The sequence below is a fragment of the Psammomys obesus genome, unplaced genomic scaffold (assembly GCF_907164565.1).
Source record: "Psammomys obesus unplaced genomic scaffold, mPsaObe1.curated_primary_1811, whole genome shotgun sequence".
NCBI classification, from domain to species: domain Eukaryota; kingdom Metazoa; phylum Chordata; class Mammalia; order Rodentia; family Muridae; genus Psammomys; species Psammomys obesus.
The window spans coordinates 4935340-4952547 of NW_026590767.1; the positions used below are offsets into that span (position 1 = coordinate 4935340).

General features: G+C 46.9%; 1 protein-coding gene across 2 annotated transcripts; it reads right to left on the reverse strand.

Moving 5' to 3' along the window:
• Positions 1 to 340: 340 nt before the first annotated feature.
• Positions 341 to 17182, reverse strand: Uros (uroporphyrinogen III synthase). Of its 2 annotated transcripts, none has more exons than XM_055608937.1 (10): positions 16914 to 17182; positions 10530 to 10619; positions 10229 to 10312; positions 9187 to 9283; positions 7745 to 7819; positions 6422 to 6496; positions 4192 to 4272; positions 3634 to 3719; positions 2675 to 2773; positions 341 to 738 (listed from the first exon to the last, which is right to left on the reverse strand). In XM_055608937.1, the coding sequence occupies exons 2-10, from the start codon at positions 10590 to 10592 to the stop codon at positions 601 to 603; spliced, it is 798 nt and encodes a 265-aa protein (XP_055464912.1). In that variant the 5' UTR covers positions 10593 to 10619; positions 16914 to 17182; the 3' UTR covers positions 341 to 600. The 2 variants fall into 2 exon arrangements, with proteins under 2 accessions (XP_055464912.1, XP_055464911.1); XM_055608936.1 differs by lacking the exon at positions 16914 to 17182 and adding an exon at positions 16811 to 16907.
• Between the last annotated feature and the right edge of the window lie 26 nt (positions 17183 to 17208).

Genomic DNA, 17208 nt, shown 5'->3' on the forward strand with positions numbered 1-17208 from the left:
CTCTGAACCTCAGAGCCATCTCTCAAGCCCTATTTTATTTTTTTTGTATAGTGAATAAATCAATTTAATAATTCTTACCAGGTCAGCATCAGAGAGACCATGTATGTTGCCCTAGAACACAGCTTTGCACCATGAATCACTAATGGTAATAGTGGACTAGAGAGATGGATCAGTGGTTGAGAGCACTTGTTCTTCCAGAGGACCTGGCTTCCATTCCCAGTAGCCAGATGGCGGCTCACAGCTGTCTCTAACTGCAGTTCTAAGGGATGTGACACTCTCTCCTTGCCTCTGCAGGCACCAGGCATGCACAGGGCACACAGATATACAAGCAGACAAGACATCCATACACATAAATATAATTGTTTAAAAAAGTGGGCAGCAAGCGCGAGTCACATTGTGGTTGGTTTCATTTCCTTCTTTCTAAGCACAGGAAGTTCTTCTCCCAGGGTCCAGTGGCCAGTGAACATGGCCTAGCTTCCAAGCTGGACTCCATGGAGCACAGTGACATGCTCACAGGCAGCTTCTCCAGAGTCCCTCTCCATTCAAGAGGCAGCAGCAAGCTGTCCCATGTACAGGGAAGGAGATGGCTCAGTGCAGACCTCAGCAGCAGTTGTTTGGCTGCAGTACTTTCCTGATACCAGCAGCCAGGGCTTGTGGGGTGGGGCTCTCTGCTGTGCAGCTCACAGGCAGGCCCTTGGCAGCCATAGCACGAGTTGTACTGGGGCCAATGGCTACAAGCTGCAAGTGAGAGACACAAGAGACAGCCTGAGCACTACAGCAACGGCGTCATCTGTGTACAGGCGTCATCTGGACACCAGACATCATTCCTTCATGATGTTTAACATAAATAACAGTGCCACCTGATATGAAGACTTCAGAGTCTGCACAGAGCCCTCAGTCAGGATCTCACTATCATCTCATGTCACAAACACAGGTCAGAAGGTACCCCTTAACCTTCTGTGACCCCCTGCATTTTAAATAGTTCTGTAATAATGTCAAGTCTCACAAAGGCGCCTACAGAGGGCAGAAGGCCACTGTCCAATCTGGCACAGAGCTGGAACAAGAATGCCAAGCCACCCAATGCATGGGTCCCAGGACTCTGTCCTCTGTCAGCATCAAAATTACCCATGTGGGCTGGCACTAAGTCCCAGTGATGAAGAATGACTCCTATTAATTTGTATTGGCTTTCTAGCTCTGGAATAACCCAGTTCCTGTGACAATGTTGGCCCTGAAACTTTCTTTCCTGGCAGCTGTGGGGCCCAAAGGCCCCGGTGACATCTTTAACTACTGGTGCATGGTGCACTCAGCAATGGCAGTAGGATGAAGGGGATGCCAAGAACCCATGGGTTACAGAAATGAATGGTACAGATTTAAGATGGGCACCTTCATTATGCCCCAGCTGCTGCATAAGTCTAGACAGAAGAAGAATCCTGAGTTGAAATTCCCAATGTCCATTTTGCTCTGACTTGGGTTATCTTGGGATGAGGACAGAGTAAGGTTAGAGCAGTATGAGTTCTTATTAAGGCAGACCAGCATGGTCAGCCCAGGTGAGTTCTCAGGCGTGTTTCCATCTGCAAGCTGTCCTGGCACTTCATCCGCGAGGTCCACAAACAGACACACGAGCAGCATTGGCACTGCTGCTAAACTTCGCCTGTGCCTAAGTGCTCACTTGATCAGTGGCCATGCTGAGCATCTCTTCAACACTGACTGCAGGACTCAGGTGCCACTTCCCTCTCCCAGTAACCCTCATAAAGCTGTCCTTCCAGTAATGCACTATCTGATGCTGGCAAGGTATGGAACCTCTCTGTGCTCAGTTTCCTCCCTATAAGGAAGACGATCACCCCCTTCCTGCTGGCTGCTGGATCCCCACAACCAGATAGCATAAGCTATGACTGCAAGAACTTTGACCACTGTCTGGCAACTGATAGGACCATGGCTATGTATCACCATGGCCCACACCCTGGCATTCACTTTTCTGAGTTCCAACCCTGATTGGACCTTCCTTTTCAGCTGCTCTACACCTAACATGCCACCTTGAAATTGGAAAAACAGTCTGGATGTCCAGGTAGGACATGCAGACTGTGATAGGCCAAAGTATGGGAGTCACTTGACTGTAGTGAGCTCTCGGGAGTGGAGATAGAACCTACTGTCCCAGGGTTCCACGCCAAACTTTGTACCTTCTCTTCAGTTCTAGTGGAGTCTGGTCAAGGGCACTTACTTCTGTTGCAGGTACCACAAGTACCACAAGGGTTGTGTACTTTGAAGACTCCTAATAAATTCAGTCCCTGAAAGTATGGGTGCAAACCCTTTAAGTAAAAACAAAGGGACAGACATGTGTAGACTAGAGAGCCATTTCAACAAGTTCAACAGGGAGCAAAGGAGGGGAAGGCACCAATACCTATACCAAACCCTGCCAGAAGGGCCTCACCTGAGTCGTCATCCAACCAAGGACAATGCCAAGCAGGGAAGGCTAGATAGTTGGCTATAAAGACAAAAAACTTGGGGATGATCCCCAAGTTAGGATGAGAGCAGCCCAGAAATCGGCAACATATGCAGAGCACCAGCAAAGCAGCAGTACCCCCCTCCACACCCCAACTCTACAGGCATCTAGCTCAATATGCAAATTCCAAGATATAGTAAGGACTAAAAGGCCAAAGTCCACAGAATAACATACCTTAATCTGATCAAAGCTGCCACCAGATAATGCCTGGATATAGTCGAGGCTGTATTTAAGGCCAGAGGGACTGAAAAAAGTGATGCTGGCTGGGATACCCTATGGGGAAGGAAAAGATGAGATCTAGCCTTTGCCCCCAGACAGCATTCCTTGGTTCATCAACATCAACCCTTCCAACCCCAGAAACCCCAGGCTGGCTACATGCCATTTTCAGCCCACCAAGGCACAGTCTGAAGGAATCGTTTATAAAGCAGGCTGAGACTGGAGAGGCTGCCAGTTCCCACTGGTTGCTCTGCCAGCCCTCGTCTGTTGGGCCAGAAGTCACAGACTTCCTGGAGCCCAATCTCAGCAGCAGAGAAACCCCCAGCTCCTAAAATTAAACAGCCGTGATGTAATCAACAGTCGTCTTGTTGGTTCTGTCAACTTCTACCTGCTAGGGGCAAAGCAGACAACAACCAGCCAGTCTGCAGGGTTTCTCTGCACTTGGATTGTCCCAATAGAACCCCCCAGAACAGAAGTGGTATGTAGAAGCTGTTCTGGGAGGGATGTGACTTCTGAATGGAAATGGAGGTAGCCATTAACTCAAGAAGTGCTCTCCACTCCCCTGCCTCAGGTCTCCGAATCCCATTCAGTCTCCACAATGGGCTCAGCCTCACAGTGGAGAACAAAGGCATAACAAAAGGCCACTGTGTATCTCAGGCCTCTGCATGTAGATGTTACACAAACAGCTTTGTATGAATTATCTCCTTTAATCCTTATGCAACTTTCACTGGATGGGTCTATTCCCACATCACAGATACACAAATGGAGCTGCAGAAAAGCCATCTGCTCAGTCACATGCCTGGGAATGACAGAACCCCAAGGAGAATCTCAGTACCTGCAATCTCATGCCCCCAACTCATGCTCCTCCCCTGGGGCCTGCCCTGCTAGGACTTGCTCTTCCTGGAAACCCGACATACCTGATTTTCGTAGTAGCTTTCCAAGTTCCCTTGGATTCCAGGGTGTGGAATTGTCTGATAGACATGCATGCTTTCCATAGGGATCCCTGGGCACAATCAAAACCAGAAGTTGGGCTTCACTTTACTGGGAACAGGATGGGGCCTCTGCACCCCCTGCAATATGTAGCTGATGGGGATCTTCAACACACCTCTGAAAAACAGCTCCTCAAATAGAAAGCTCAACTAGAGGGCAAAAGACCCTGCCCAGCCCTGGGTGGCTTGAAGAGCACTGTGCAGTCAGGGAGGCTGAGTTAGCAAAGAAATGTCCAGAAACCACAGCCTTCATTGGTACTCACAGATGCCATTGGTTCTCATGTTTGTGTGGGTTTGTCCATACAGCTTTGACCCTGGCTGCACTATAAATCCCACAGTCATGCTGCCAGGTTCAGGGCAGCTCTCAAGAAAGGCTTAGCATCAAGAGACCCAACTGTATCCCAGCTCTGCCTATACACGATTATGTATGCTTCCTGCACCTCAGGACAGTCATCTCTGGGGATGTCATTAGCTCATTCTAGTCACCTTTGTCCTTGAGCATTTTGGGAAGAGTATCTCCTTTGATAGTTCCACAGGGAAAGAGAAGAGGCAGTGCTGAAGATGGCCCTGTGAACACACAACCAGACATTTTAAGAGCTTTGTAAATTCTCAAGAGAAGAGGTAGTGCTGAACATACCACCAACATTGTAAGGGCTTTGTAAAAGCTGAAAGGGTGACCCTGTGTATAGAGGCACAGGGAGGGCAGCTCCCAGGAGGGCGAAGCTGGGGCTCCAGGCTCAGCTTTGCTCTAAGAGCTCAGTTCCGGCACCTGTGACCAGGAAGAGCAACTGCTCCACTGTGCTGACCTTGAAGGGTTCCATGAACAACTAAAGAGGGAATATGAGGAAAGAACCTAGAAATCTACGCCACAGAAACAAGGCACCACTGTCCTATTTGCTGCTTGAAGTCTGCGGCTCCCTGGTTCACAGTCCCTATTTGAAATGCATACCTTAAATGAATAAGGACTCTGGCACTGGGCTGAGATTTCCTAGCTCTGGAGGAGGGCCTTCGTGAGCCAGGAACGTGCACGGGAGACAATAAGGAACTGGCACTTTGGAGTGGCTCTGTAGCCACCTCCAACAAAGACAAGCTCCCTGCCTACTATCTGCCCAGCCATGCCAGTAGCCCCTTGACCAAGTGCTCAAAAGTCACAAAAGACAGGATGCTGCTCCAATGGCCCTGAATCTCACTGTACCCACTACCCACCTCCATATGTGGAGACCTGAGGCCAGGTTCAGGCCTGAGCACTTTGCAACTAACAGAACAACATGTTGCAACAAAGCCTTCCAACCAAACTGAGGGGCTGTCAGATGCAAAAACCTTCCTCAACTGAACACAAAGCATTTTACAAAACCAACCATTTCTTCCATATCATATCAAGAAATGTAATGGGCATTGGTTGTACACAAATGTCACATATTTCCTGAACCAAGATGATCCCTCTGAACACACCCCTGGCAACTGAGATCAGAGGAAGAATGAAAGAAACTGTCCCCAGCTAGCACCGACTCTGGGAAGCAGTAGCTAAGTGACAGCAATAGCTGCAGGCTATCCGTGTTTGAAGTATGAGCAGCAGTGACATGCTGGCGGATGTTTTATTAAACTGCTCTGTGAATATTGGTACCAACACAGAAGAGCACAACTGATTGGGACATGATTAACTACAGATCACAGGTACCTGCTGAGTTCTCTTCCCAGTGAAGTGCTGTAGGTACCACTCCTAGGCACACATTTTAAAAGACACATGCAGGTGCTATGCTCTCAACTCTAGCCTAGGAGGCTCCCCTATGCCTTTCTCATTGAGAGCTGTGGGCTGAAGGTGCTGGAAGTTAGGGGCTAAAGCTTCTCTTAAGGCTCCTATGGGAAGTGAAAGAGCTCAACTTTCCAGCACTCCTCCCCGCAAAAGCACATAAAAAGCTTCTGGATGGCTCAAGAGTCTCCCCTTCATCTCTTTATACTGCAATTCCTAGATGGGTAGGAAGTGTAGGACCCAAGTCCATCACTTATCCCTAAGGCTGGGCTACAACAGTACAGGGCTTCCTTAGGACAGAGGCGTGTCTGGCCAGCACCTGCCGGGTAGGCAATGTGGGGTTCACACGTGTGGTCAGACAACTCAGCTGCCTTCCCAGGAAGAGAATACCCTATGGGCACGAAAGACAAACTGTTTTGTATGTTCACATGGAACTCTGGTGTTAAGGGATCTAATGAACTGTGTTTCCTGAGAGCGCTCTACCCAGAGTAAAACAAAACAAACCCCCCCCCCAAACAAAGAAACAAACAAAACCCAGCTGGGTATGCCTATGATCCTGGCATGCAGGAGTCAGATGCAGGAGGATCACTACAAGTTTAAAACCAGATGACCTTGGGAGCAGTTCCAGATTTCCTCTGCTGACATAGAGCAAGAGGAGTCTACTTCAGTCTGTGTGGCTGCAAGTACTTGTGTTTACAGCTGGATCACATACAGGGAAGAGGACAGGAGACACAATGCAGGGGAGGGCACATGCTCAACCTTCTCAAGTCTGTGCTCTAAAAATCTCTCTGTATTTTCCAGAAGTCTAGGACCTTATAAGTAGCTTAAGGGAAACCACCATCTAAATCCAAACCCCTAGGGCTGGCCCATGTGCTGACCAAAGATAACCTTATGGGAGTTAGTTCTTTGCCGGGGAGCAGGTTTTGTAGGGGAGGGTGGACTTCATGTGGGGCGGTCTTCACTTACTTGAGCAAATATACTCAGCAAGTTTTTCTGCGTTTCCACTGTGTGCTCCTTCTGCATCCAGGCCAATTTTACTCACTGGAAAAGGCCAAAGAGGTGAATTCCTTTGACAGTTCCTGAAACCCTTTTGTTCCTGCATTATTTTTAAATGCAAATGTACAGAGAACATTTCCCACCCACGGAGAAGTATACTCTGGGAGCTGAGCTCACAGCTCTCCTTTCAGAGATGAGGGTGCCTGGCCACACCTCCCTAGACAGGGCTTTTTGTCTTAACTATCTTCTCTGAAGCCCACAAAACTTATCTACATGAGCCAAAAACAGCACACCTATAGAACTGTCTTGGGGCTCATGTGATAATGAGGCTAACTGTTGGCATTTGCTTATCAGACAGTTAGCATTTGGGAGCCACCAAGTTTTGCAAGCATTTCTTTAGAGAACCCTCATTTCATTAGGCAGATGTGATCAGCTTCCATCCAGAAAGGGGTAATGGGCTGATATGGCCAGACTGGAATGGAGGGGGCAGAGGAAAGGTCCCACAACAATCAACAAGGAACCATAGCATTATGGACACAGGTAGTTTAGGGAGGGTGCGGTCCCAGCCTTTTTCTCAGTGGGAGTACTGGAACTCTATATAGACTAGGCTGGCCCCCAACTTACAAAGCTCCTCCTGCCTCTGCCTCCCAAGGGCTGGCTGGGACTAAAGGTGTATGCTACCACGCCCTGCAAGCTCCTTTTCTTGAAGAGAACAAGAAGTAGACAGATGAACGCTCCTTGCCTTCTCTAGAAAGGGAAAATGTAGCTACCCTGCCGAGGATGTGAAGGAAGGCAGGGACCACTCAGCACTGCTACCTGCAGAGGAACATAAGGCTTCCAAAGGAAAGAGATATGTTGGCCATTCCATTTAGGAGCCAAACAACTGGCACCTATATTACCACCAATGACAGCTTCAGGGGGACACCAATAGCACTTTTTTTTCATGAATTATTAGAAATGTACCAAGCCTGAGGGAAATGTCTCATGCAAGTGTAAACTCTGCTCAGGACAAGGGAGTCGAGAAGCCTGGAGTCCCCAGGAACTGAGCTGATGCAGGACGACTTGCTGTAACGCTGGCCCTTAACACAGTAGGCATGTGTGGCTCCCTTATCCCCGTTTTGTAATATCACTTCCTTCCATTTCAGCTACTCTTAGTCAACTATGGCCTGAAAATACTAAATGGAAAATTCCAGAAATAAGCAGCTCATAGGTTTCTGATTGTTTATAGTCTAAGTATGAAACCTCATCCAGCCAGCCTAGGATTCAAACCTTCATCTTCCTGTGACTCCTTACCTAGAGAAGCGGTAGCACTTCCAACCACGTACACAGACTTGGCATTCCATCTGTCTTTCAGGGACTTTTCCCAGGCTGAAAAACATGAAATTACACATGAGCTATGCATACAAAGTAGCCACCTGGATGTCACTAAGGTGGCCCGCTTCTTCATTCTAAGGACCCAGCCTTCTCTTCGGCAAGAGATAGGGCACTCAGGCTCTAAAGCAAGCCAGCTACTTGGGTAAGGAGACAACATCAGTGACAGCATCACCACCCTCATCCCCTCACTGCCCACTCTGTCCCTTGCAACATTCTAGATACCCCTCCATGGGTCTCAGACTATGCAGTGTGCCAGTGTGCATCAGAGCACCTGGCACACAGTGGACATATGACATGTCTCAGCTAGTAAAGACAGTAACACCATGGTTTAGGTGCTGTGTTGCTTATTCTATGGCCAGGTCACCAAGGGAAGGAAGATCTAGGAGCCTGCAGCTCCAGGATGGCGACATGAATCCAGACCTTCAAGACTCCTAAGCCCCGGCATTAACCATCTCCCAATTGCTTCTCCACTGGAAGAACTCCCCAAGCCTGTTTTGACTGTACAGTGAGGTCACAGCACTGTGCACACCTCTGGAATGAGGTGTGCACAGCATTCATTCTGAAGTATAATGGGTCCTCCATTAATGTCAGCTAAGCAGCCAGTCAGTCTGGGTGTCAGAAAATGGGTAGAGTCACTACATACCGCTGTAATGGAGAGAAAGAAACAGCATGTTGCAAGGGCCAGGCAGGGCCATGAGCATCTCCCCACTGCTACACTTTCTTAGCATCCACTGAGTAAAGTGCCACCTACCCCACTTTCAGAGGAAGAAGTTGGCACAACACTCAAGTGAACATTTAAAAGACAATCGAGGGCTGGGGGGATGGTCAGCAAGTAAAGGTGCTTGCCACCAAGCCTGATAATCTGAGTTTGATGCCTGGGGCCCATGAGGTAGAAGGAGAGAACCAATTCCTATGGACTGTCCTCTGATCTCTACACACATATCATGGCATGCACCCAATAAGTAAGTAAGTAAATAATAATAAATGCGATAAAACAAAATAAATTAAATGGCAAGTAAGAAGATCCTCTCAGCCACATCTGTCACCTGTGAGCCAGCACTCCCAGGTACTTAGTTCTGTTGGGCATGTAGCTGCCTCTGGATAAGTGTCTCAGAAAAGAAATGAGAGTAAACAAGAGTCTGGTGGAATCCAGAACAGACCCACCCTCACCTTTAGGTTTTTTTGTTTTGTTCTGGTTGTGGTTTTTAGTTTTTCAAGACAAGGTTTCTCTGTGTAATAGAGCTCTGGCTGTCCTGGATTCACTTTGTAGACTAAGCTGGCCTCAAACTCACAGAGATCCACCTGCCTCTGCCTTCTGAGTGCTGGGATCAAAGGCGTGTGCCACCATGACCGGTTCTTACCTTCAGTTTTATTGTCCTTCTCCAAACACAGCTTCACTGCTTCCACTGCTCTGGGGCTGGTAAAAATGAGTCCTCCAAAGCCTTCTGGATGAGAGAGCTGCACCAAAACCAGCAGAGGTCAGCTTAGACCCAGCTTCTCCAAGGGCTACGATCCTGAGGTCCACATTTCTGCAAAGAAGTAGGCAACTACTTCTACCCCTCCAACTCTCCACCTACCCGACACTTGCTGAGTGCTGATTATGGGCCTGGAGACATTCGAGGGTTTGGGTAAGCCCCTTCATCGTCACAGCCCTTCCCTCAACAAGTTCCTTCTAGATCAGAGACAGACAGCCTCAGGAGAGGAGCTGAGCAGAGGGGTAACCTGACCCTTCATGGGACAGATCAGTAGAGTAAGGTGCAGGCAGGAAGGCACACTTGATGTGCATCCATAACACAACCAGACTATGAAGGAGGTAAAACCTAGCCGAAGCCTGGACTTCAAACACAATACTTTGCAGAACACTTCTGAGCCAGGCACTGAGCTGCAGTATACCTGACTTTACTGAAGGTGTCCATACGGAATCTGTTTTTTGCAGTACCAGGTACCAAATGTGCACTGTGCACACTCAACATACCTCAGGCCACCATCAGTCTGAAGTACTTGGAGGCTTCAGTAGGCCTGACTCTGCAGTATCTGTCAAACCTGCTGGGCAAAGCGAAGTGGTGGGCAGAAGCCCTGGGCTTGCATTCAACCCTGCCTCCTGCCTTCCTAGCTAGGTGTCTGGGCTGAGTCTATGCCAGAGCTCACTCTAAAATCAGAAGCACTTGCTGGTCTTCTGTGCACTAACCGGACCCTACCTCTGAGAGCCATGCTGGTGCCCTGCATGGCTTCCCGAGGAAGTAGACAGAGGCTTAGGATGAGAAGCCTGTAGGGAGTCTCCTGCAACCAAGGGAGCGTGTACTGCCCTCCTGTTCATGTCCAGTGGCAAAACAAGGCAAACATTCCCATGACTTGGGCTGTCAAGGATTCTACAGACAGCAAGCCCTAGCATGGTATTCTTACCTTTTCTGACAAACTGGGGAGAGACAAAAACTCAAATGACAGAACAGGAATCAGCGTAGCTTCCAATCCATACAATCCCAGCTCCTGTAAATGAAAGAATTTCATTCTTGGTTGGCCAGGGCTGTATTAAAAATAAGGAAAGGTCATGACATCACATTAACCATTGACTGTTACCTGAAAATGAGGGAGCCCAGCATCATGTCAACTATGTACCAAGTTCACTGAGTTTCAGCATCCCCACCCCAAACTCCATTAGCAAGGAAGTTCGGTTGAGGCCAAGGATTCTGGCTCAGCTACTCACCTGGATATATGGATCCTGGCCACTGTCATCGTCCTTGGCATCTTTCAGTAGGAGAACCTTCATTGTGCCTGGCAGCCCTTATAAAAGACACTGGGAGAGAGCAAGGAAACAGATCTTAATTAGATCTCAAAGACAGTTCCTCCGCAATGCTGGAAGAGGAGAGAGGAACAGAATGAGGGAATCAATCGCCTGTGACGGGCTAAATGGGCTTGGTCTTTCTCAAGACCCCTGTCACTGATAAGGCCAAAGGAGAGCATGTTAGAAGCAGATACTGCCTAGAAAGGCAAGCAAGAGCCATTAGTGAAATCAAGTGTCTCAGACTGTGGCTAACCAGAATCATGCTGTTCTATGTCATACCAGTAACAGAGACATAAGTCTCTTAATTTAGAGGTGGTAAATATATAACTGAGAAAGGAAGCAAATAAACATTTTCTTTTTAAAATAAAGAGACTTATGCTGCTTAGAAGTTCTTTAAGAAATAGTTATATTGATTTTTCCACCTCTCAAGCCATATTTATTAAATGTTACCAAGTTTCCTGAGGTGATCTACCAACCTGGACACAATTCATCAACATGTACATAAACATCCATAAAGACTTACATAATTCATATCTTCTTCCTGTAATTTTACTTGTACACAGGACAACAATCAAAACTATGCACAAAGATTGCCATAAAAATCCAAGCTGGCTACGATGGCATACTCCTTTAATCCCAGCACTTGGGAGGGACAGGCAGGTGAGCTCAGGCCACCTTGGTCTACATAGCAAGTTTCAGGCCGGCAAGGGCTACAGAGTAAAACTGTCTCAAAACAAACAAACAAACAAACAAAGAAGCAAACAAACCTTCTTAGTCAGCTCTCTAATTTCCAGTAACTGGAAACAATATTAGTTATCTAATGAGATAATGGTTACATAAACTATGATGTCGGTTTTAGAAAATCATTAAAATATTGACCCAATTACGTGGATTATCTAATCAAATATGTTAAGTGAAACATGCAAGAATAGTTACATAAGTAGTTTGGTTTTATGTTCAAATATATGAGAAAATACACACCAAAATATTAATAGTAGTTATTTCTGAGTAGGTGTTAGTATAATTCTTCTTTTTTATTTTCTTATTATCCAAAAGTGTTCTGAGCATTATCTTCCTGGTTATAGGAGAGACATTTTAAAAATCTCACAGTAGTCTCACAATAAATGCCAGGCAAGACCTGCATAGTAAATCTAGCTGAGACACACCAAAAAAAGACACTTGGAAGTGGAAATGGGTGAGCTCCGAGAGCCATGGTTCATAAGTAACTACTAATTACACTGATGACTGGAATAGCCCAGACATAGAACATTAGAAAATCTGGCTCAAAATAAGTTGCTCTATATCTAAGTAACTGAATCCAGCTAAATGGATAAGAATTATGAAAGGATGTTCTAGTTATTGCTGCTGTCCAAGTGTCGGAGAAATGGGGGTGGGTGGGTAAGAAAACAGATGGCATAGTTCCTGTCACTTCTTGAAGTTCTCAAAATGTCTCACCCAGAAATTGGGACCCTACCCCTCCATGGTGGTCACACTACACATCTCTGTGTCATTTCAGTTTTCCAAGCTTATGATAGTAAATCTTCATGTTTTTTTTATTTTACTCTGTGCTTCAATTTGTATTTTTGGAGATAACATAGCACACTGTAGTACAGCTCAGGCTGGCTGGAACTGTGGCCCAGGTTGGCCTTGAATTTCAAGTTAATCCTCCTGCATCAGCCTCCAAAGTGCTAGTAAAACAGGCATGTACAACTATGCCTCAATAAGTTAAGTCCTGATTGGACTGAAAAGAGCTCAAGAGATTTGTGAAGCACACCCCAGGTGTCTCTGTGAGGGTGTTTCCAGAGAGGATTGAAAAGGCAGACCTGCCTCGCACATGCTCCGTGGCACCATCCTAGAGAGGCCTACGTGGAGTAAGAAGCAAAGAAGGCCCACACTTCTTGCTCTTCAGTACCAAGCCTTAGCCCCATAATGGTCTAACCTCAGAAACTATGAGCCAACACATATGACCGCATCCTCTAAGTTGTTCTCTTCTGTCCTCAAGCCACAGCTATGAAAAAGCAATCCACAGCTAGTTTCTTCCTGTTTACAAATATTAACCCAAGGGCTGCTCAGAAGGCACTTAAGAGATATGACCAAGTCCACCACTGATGGACTTTTAGGAATGGAGATCACCCTGGATAATCTGGGGAGCCTGACTCAATCAGTCCACAGGCATTACCAAGAACAGTGGCAGGCTCCCCAAAGCAGGAAGATTCTACCTCTAGACCTAGCTTCAGCTTGAACAGAGGCCCAGCCTGAGTGTCCCACTGGCCTGTCCTTGTTGGTTTGTATAGCAGATTCCAATCTGCCTTGCCAGCCCCACAGTTATGAAAGACAATTTCTTCTAATACTCCCTCCCCCCCATATATACACATATGTATGAATCTGGTATGAAATTTATTTACAAGTAAAACTTAGCATTTTCTGCTGAAGAATGAATTTTTCTCAGGCTCACAATGCAAGCAACAAGAGTGGGGATTAAAAAGTTAAAATATGATGCTGTGGGGAACAGGTAATCCTGTGGCCTTGCTTGCTCTTCAACCTGCCTGTGTCCCTGTCATGATCCTGGGCTCTGGCATACAGGACCCCGATTCTACAGAGGACATTTTAGTAATGCTTTAAAAAATAATAAAGTCAATCTCTCACTTGTCTTTCTAGTTGTCAGGCAGTGAATCCAAATCTCCTGAGCCTGGAAGCTACCTCATGAGAGTCAAGTCTCCCGGATTTACTTGAGGTTGTATGAGAATTTCAGATACTAACAAATGCTCTGAGGTGATGAGATATTAACTAGGGTTCTGCAGGCTGTAAGAGTTACCTCCCCAGGCACCAGGGAGACTGTTCTGGGGAGGTGACATCTGAATTGAAATCTGAATGACAACAGCAGAGACCAGAGGAACAGACAATGCTATCTATACAAGCACCAGGCTTTGGATTTGACCCCTGACTAAAAATGTTTGTGCATCAGGAGGGAATCAGGGTATCTCCATGAAAGAACAGGTATGGCTCAAGTAGAAAGGTCAAGGAGGGCTCTGGATTTTTTTTTTTAACCCAGTAAATGGCCTTACTCCTAGGAGTTAGCTTCCTATCTCTTTAAAGAAATGCAATCATTTCCCAAGTTCCAAAGATGCTGGGTAAATTTAAAGTGTTTTTCTACAGTGTGAACAAACTGTAAAAAAAGCCAACATCTGAAAGGCTACCAGCTCCAAAAGCTTTACCTATAAACTTTCTGGACTACCTCAAGCTGGAATCCAGAAGCAGCAAGCTCTTCTTACAGATGCCTTCCATGCACAGATGTTCCCATGCCATGATGCCACTGCCCTACCCGTTATTCACAGCCAATGCTAGTTCTATGTAAACAATCTGCTTTCCTTTTTCACATTTTAAAAAAGGTATTTTATATATATATATATATATATATATGTGTGTGTGTGTGTGTGTGTGTGCGCGCGCGCGCTATCTGTATGTATATCTGCATACCAGAAGGGGGCAGTAAGATCCCAGTAAGGATGGTTGTAAGCCACCATGTGATTGCTGGGAATTAAATTCAGGACCTCTGGAAGAGCAAACAGTGCTCTTTTAACCACTAAGCCCTCTCTCCAGTCCCCTTTCTCATATTTTTATCCTGAAAATTCTCTTGGCTGTTAGGTCTGAAGTGATGAGGACTGACGGGATAGATTCTAGTTCAAATCTGAGAGCCTAAAACCCAGAGGCACCAGGTGGCAGAGGGACAGGGAGAGGGTAAACTTCCTTCAATTCTTTCTCTGCAGGCCCACAGATTAGACAGACAAGGCCCTTTGCTTTGGGGAGGGCGACACACTTTACTCAGCTTACAGATTCACATTCAAGTCCCTTCTGGAAGCACGGCACACTAGGTAACCAGCTGGCTGGGTAGCTCAAGATCCAGTCCGGTTGACAGATCTGTCACAGTAGACTAAGCATTTTACAGTCCTCACTAAAGCCTGCAAAGCAGCCATTCTCTTCATCCTACAGGGAGACCCTGGCTCTTTCTTAGGTTGCTCAAGGTCAACAGAATAAATGGTGGAAATAGGATCAGAATCCAGAGCTAAAGCCTGGGGCTCGTCCTCCTAACCACTGGCTAACAGCTGAGCATTAAGACAAACGCTGTGCTGAAGAGGCAGAGTGAGCTAGAAGGTACCAGTTCACTTCCAAAGTTCCCTGCTGGCAGTAAAGCTCAGGTGGGCTGTCTATTTACAGGTGGTCCTCTAAATTATACTCTGACCATGGACTCGATAGCAGGAATTAATCTGAGGACACAAAGAGGCCCTTCCGTTTGTCCACTCTTGAAGCAATATAGGCTCCTGGTGAAAATTTTGCAAATTACAAAAATGAAATTATTCAAAAAATTAAAACTAGTTAATTGTATGATTATGCTATTGCACTTCTAGGCAGATCCCAATAAAACAAAAGCAAAGATCTGAGGTATTTGTACACTCATGTTCATGGGGGCACTGTCTAATAGGTATAATGCATAAGTAAATCTGGAGTCTGCATATATGACTGAAAATGAAGAGCATGTAGTCTTAGGCAAGAATTTGTGATGCATGAGTATGGTGATTCCAATTAAAGTCTTTCATCAGTTTCATACAGATAACTGCCAGGGGGCCACGGAAAGTGTCACTGGGGAACCGGTTCTTTGTCTATGCATGTGTGCCTACTGATGAAGGGTCTTGTCTTCTATCACTCTTAATCTCATTTTTCGAGAACAGGTCTCTCTTTGAAACTGAAGCTCACTGATTGGTTAGATTAGGTGGCTGGTTGAGTCCAGGATCCACCTGTCTCCACCCTACCTCTCACCCCAGCACGGGTTACAGTTACAGTATGTGGGTGCTGGAAGTGCTGGTACATCAAGCATTTTACCCACGCAGCCATCTCCTGGCTTGACACGGCAAACTGTTTAATGAATAGTTTTGCCAGGTGTGAACAGTCCAAAGGATGGATAGTGATGATGGCTGTGAAGCAGCACGGATGAACGTAAGCCAAGAACCATGCTCTTAAGTGTGCATACTTTACCATGCAAAAGAACTATAAGGCAGGGCATGGTGGCCAGAACCTTTAACCCCAGCACTCAGGAGGTAGAGGCAAGTGGAAATCTATGAATTTAAGGCCAGCCAGATCTACAAAGAAGTGTACCAGGACAGCCAGAGATATGCAGAGAAACCTTGTCTCAAAAAACAAAGCAAACCCAACGACAAAACAAAAAAACTATAAAGACATGGGGGAAGTGTTCACAAGTCTCTGTGCAATTCAACTGACATATTTTAAATTTTAATTTTTTTCTACTGTTAGCCTTGTGACAGGTCTGCATGACAAGTTCTGTTATTAGCCTTGTGATGGATTATAAGGACTGTTTTCAGACAATTACAAACCCTCAGGCAGCCTCCTCTATCAGAGGTGGGGTCCTGGTGCTCTCACTGTCTATGGCATAGCCTGGCACACAAGAAACAACCAGGACACCTGGATCCCACAGAATACCATCACGGGGACTCTGGGCTAATGGGGGCCTTGGTATCTTGACTATCTCCTATTGATGAAGACCACCGGGGTTATTCACATTTTCTAAATTTCTCTGACAAAGGCTTCATTACTTCTAGAGGCAGCTCACTCTGGTTTGGGATTCTAACATACCTCATGTGCTGCCGTTATTTTACAGACAAAAAGGGGGACCACAGAGTTTGGTGCCAGATAGTTAATGGTTTCCCTAGTTAGTGGATTCTTTCTCAATAATCTTTACAAGAAGCTGCAAATTGGTAGACTGAGAGCTACATCTGACTGGTAGACCTGACTTATCCAATACGGGTTTTAATCATTAGGTTATTTCTTGCAAAAATCTCACTTCTTTTGAAATAGATCTGAAACTTTGGACCGGTACTTCGCTAAGCCACGAGTGGTGGCAAAGAAGGGGTACACTCGCTAACTTGCCGCAACCCCCTTCCTTCTGTTCTACTCTTTTAAAACAATTCATGGGCCTGAAGGTGCAAAGGTCGTCTCGTCTACTTAGAATTTTGTTAGGGGGATGGCGGGGGGCCGGCCCGTCTGGATTTGAGGACCTTCCCGTGCGGACTCCAGCAGCGTCGGTCCGTCCCTGGTTGGCAGCTGTACCGGGACCCTGCCTCGGGGTGTCAGGAATCGCTAAGATCTGCGTGCACGTCCACAGGCCTCTCTTAGTCGAGTCTGACACCTACCTCGCGGGCAGGGCAACCTGCACGCCGCGGGGCACGACTCTCGCTGAGCACAGACACCCGACACCGGACCCTCAACCGGCTGCCCGCGACCCCGGGCTCGTACCTCACAGCCGAGGCGCCTGTGCCACAGCTGGCTGCGCACGCGCACCGGCATCCACGCGCCGGCGGAAGGAATCCAACGGATGGGACAAACCACTACGCACGAAGGGGGACACCCAGGGAGAGAACGAGGAGGGTGGGGAGAGGGAGGGACGAAGAGAAAGCCGGACCGTGACCTCCAAGGTGGAAGGCCAACAGGACGCTTAGTCCCGAGGGACTCCAAAGGGGACGCTCTGGGGTCCGCGGTCTCCGCGGCGACCTTCGTTGTACTGCCTCCACCTTCTAGTCCTAGGAGAATC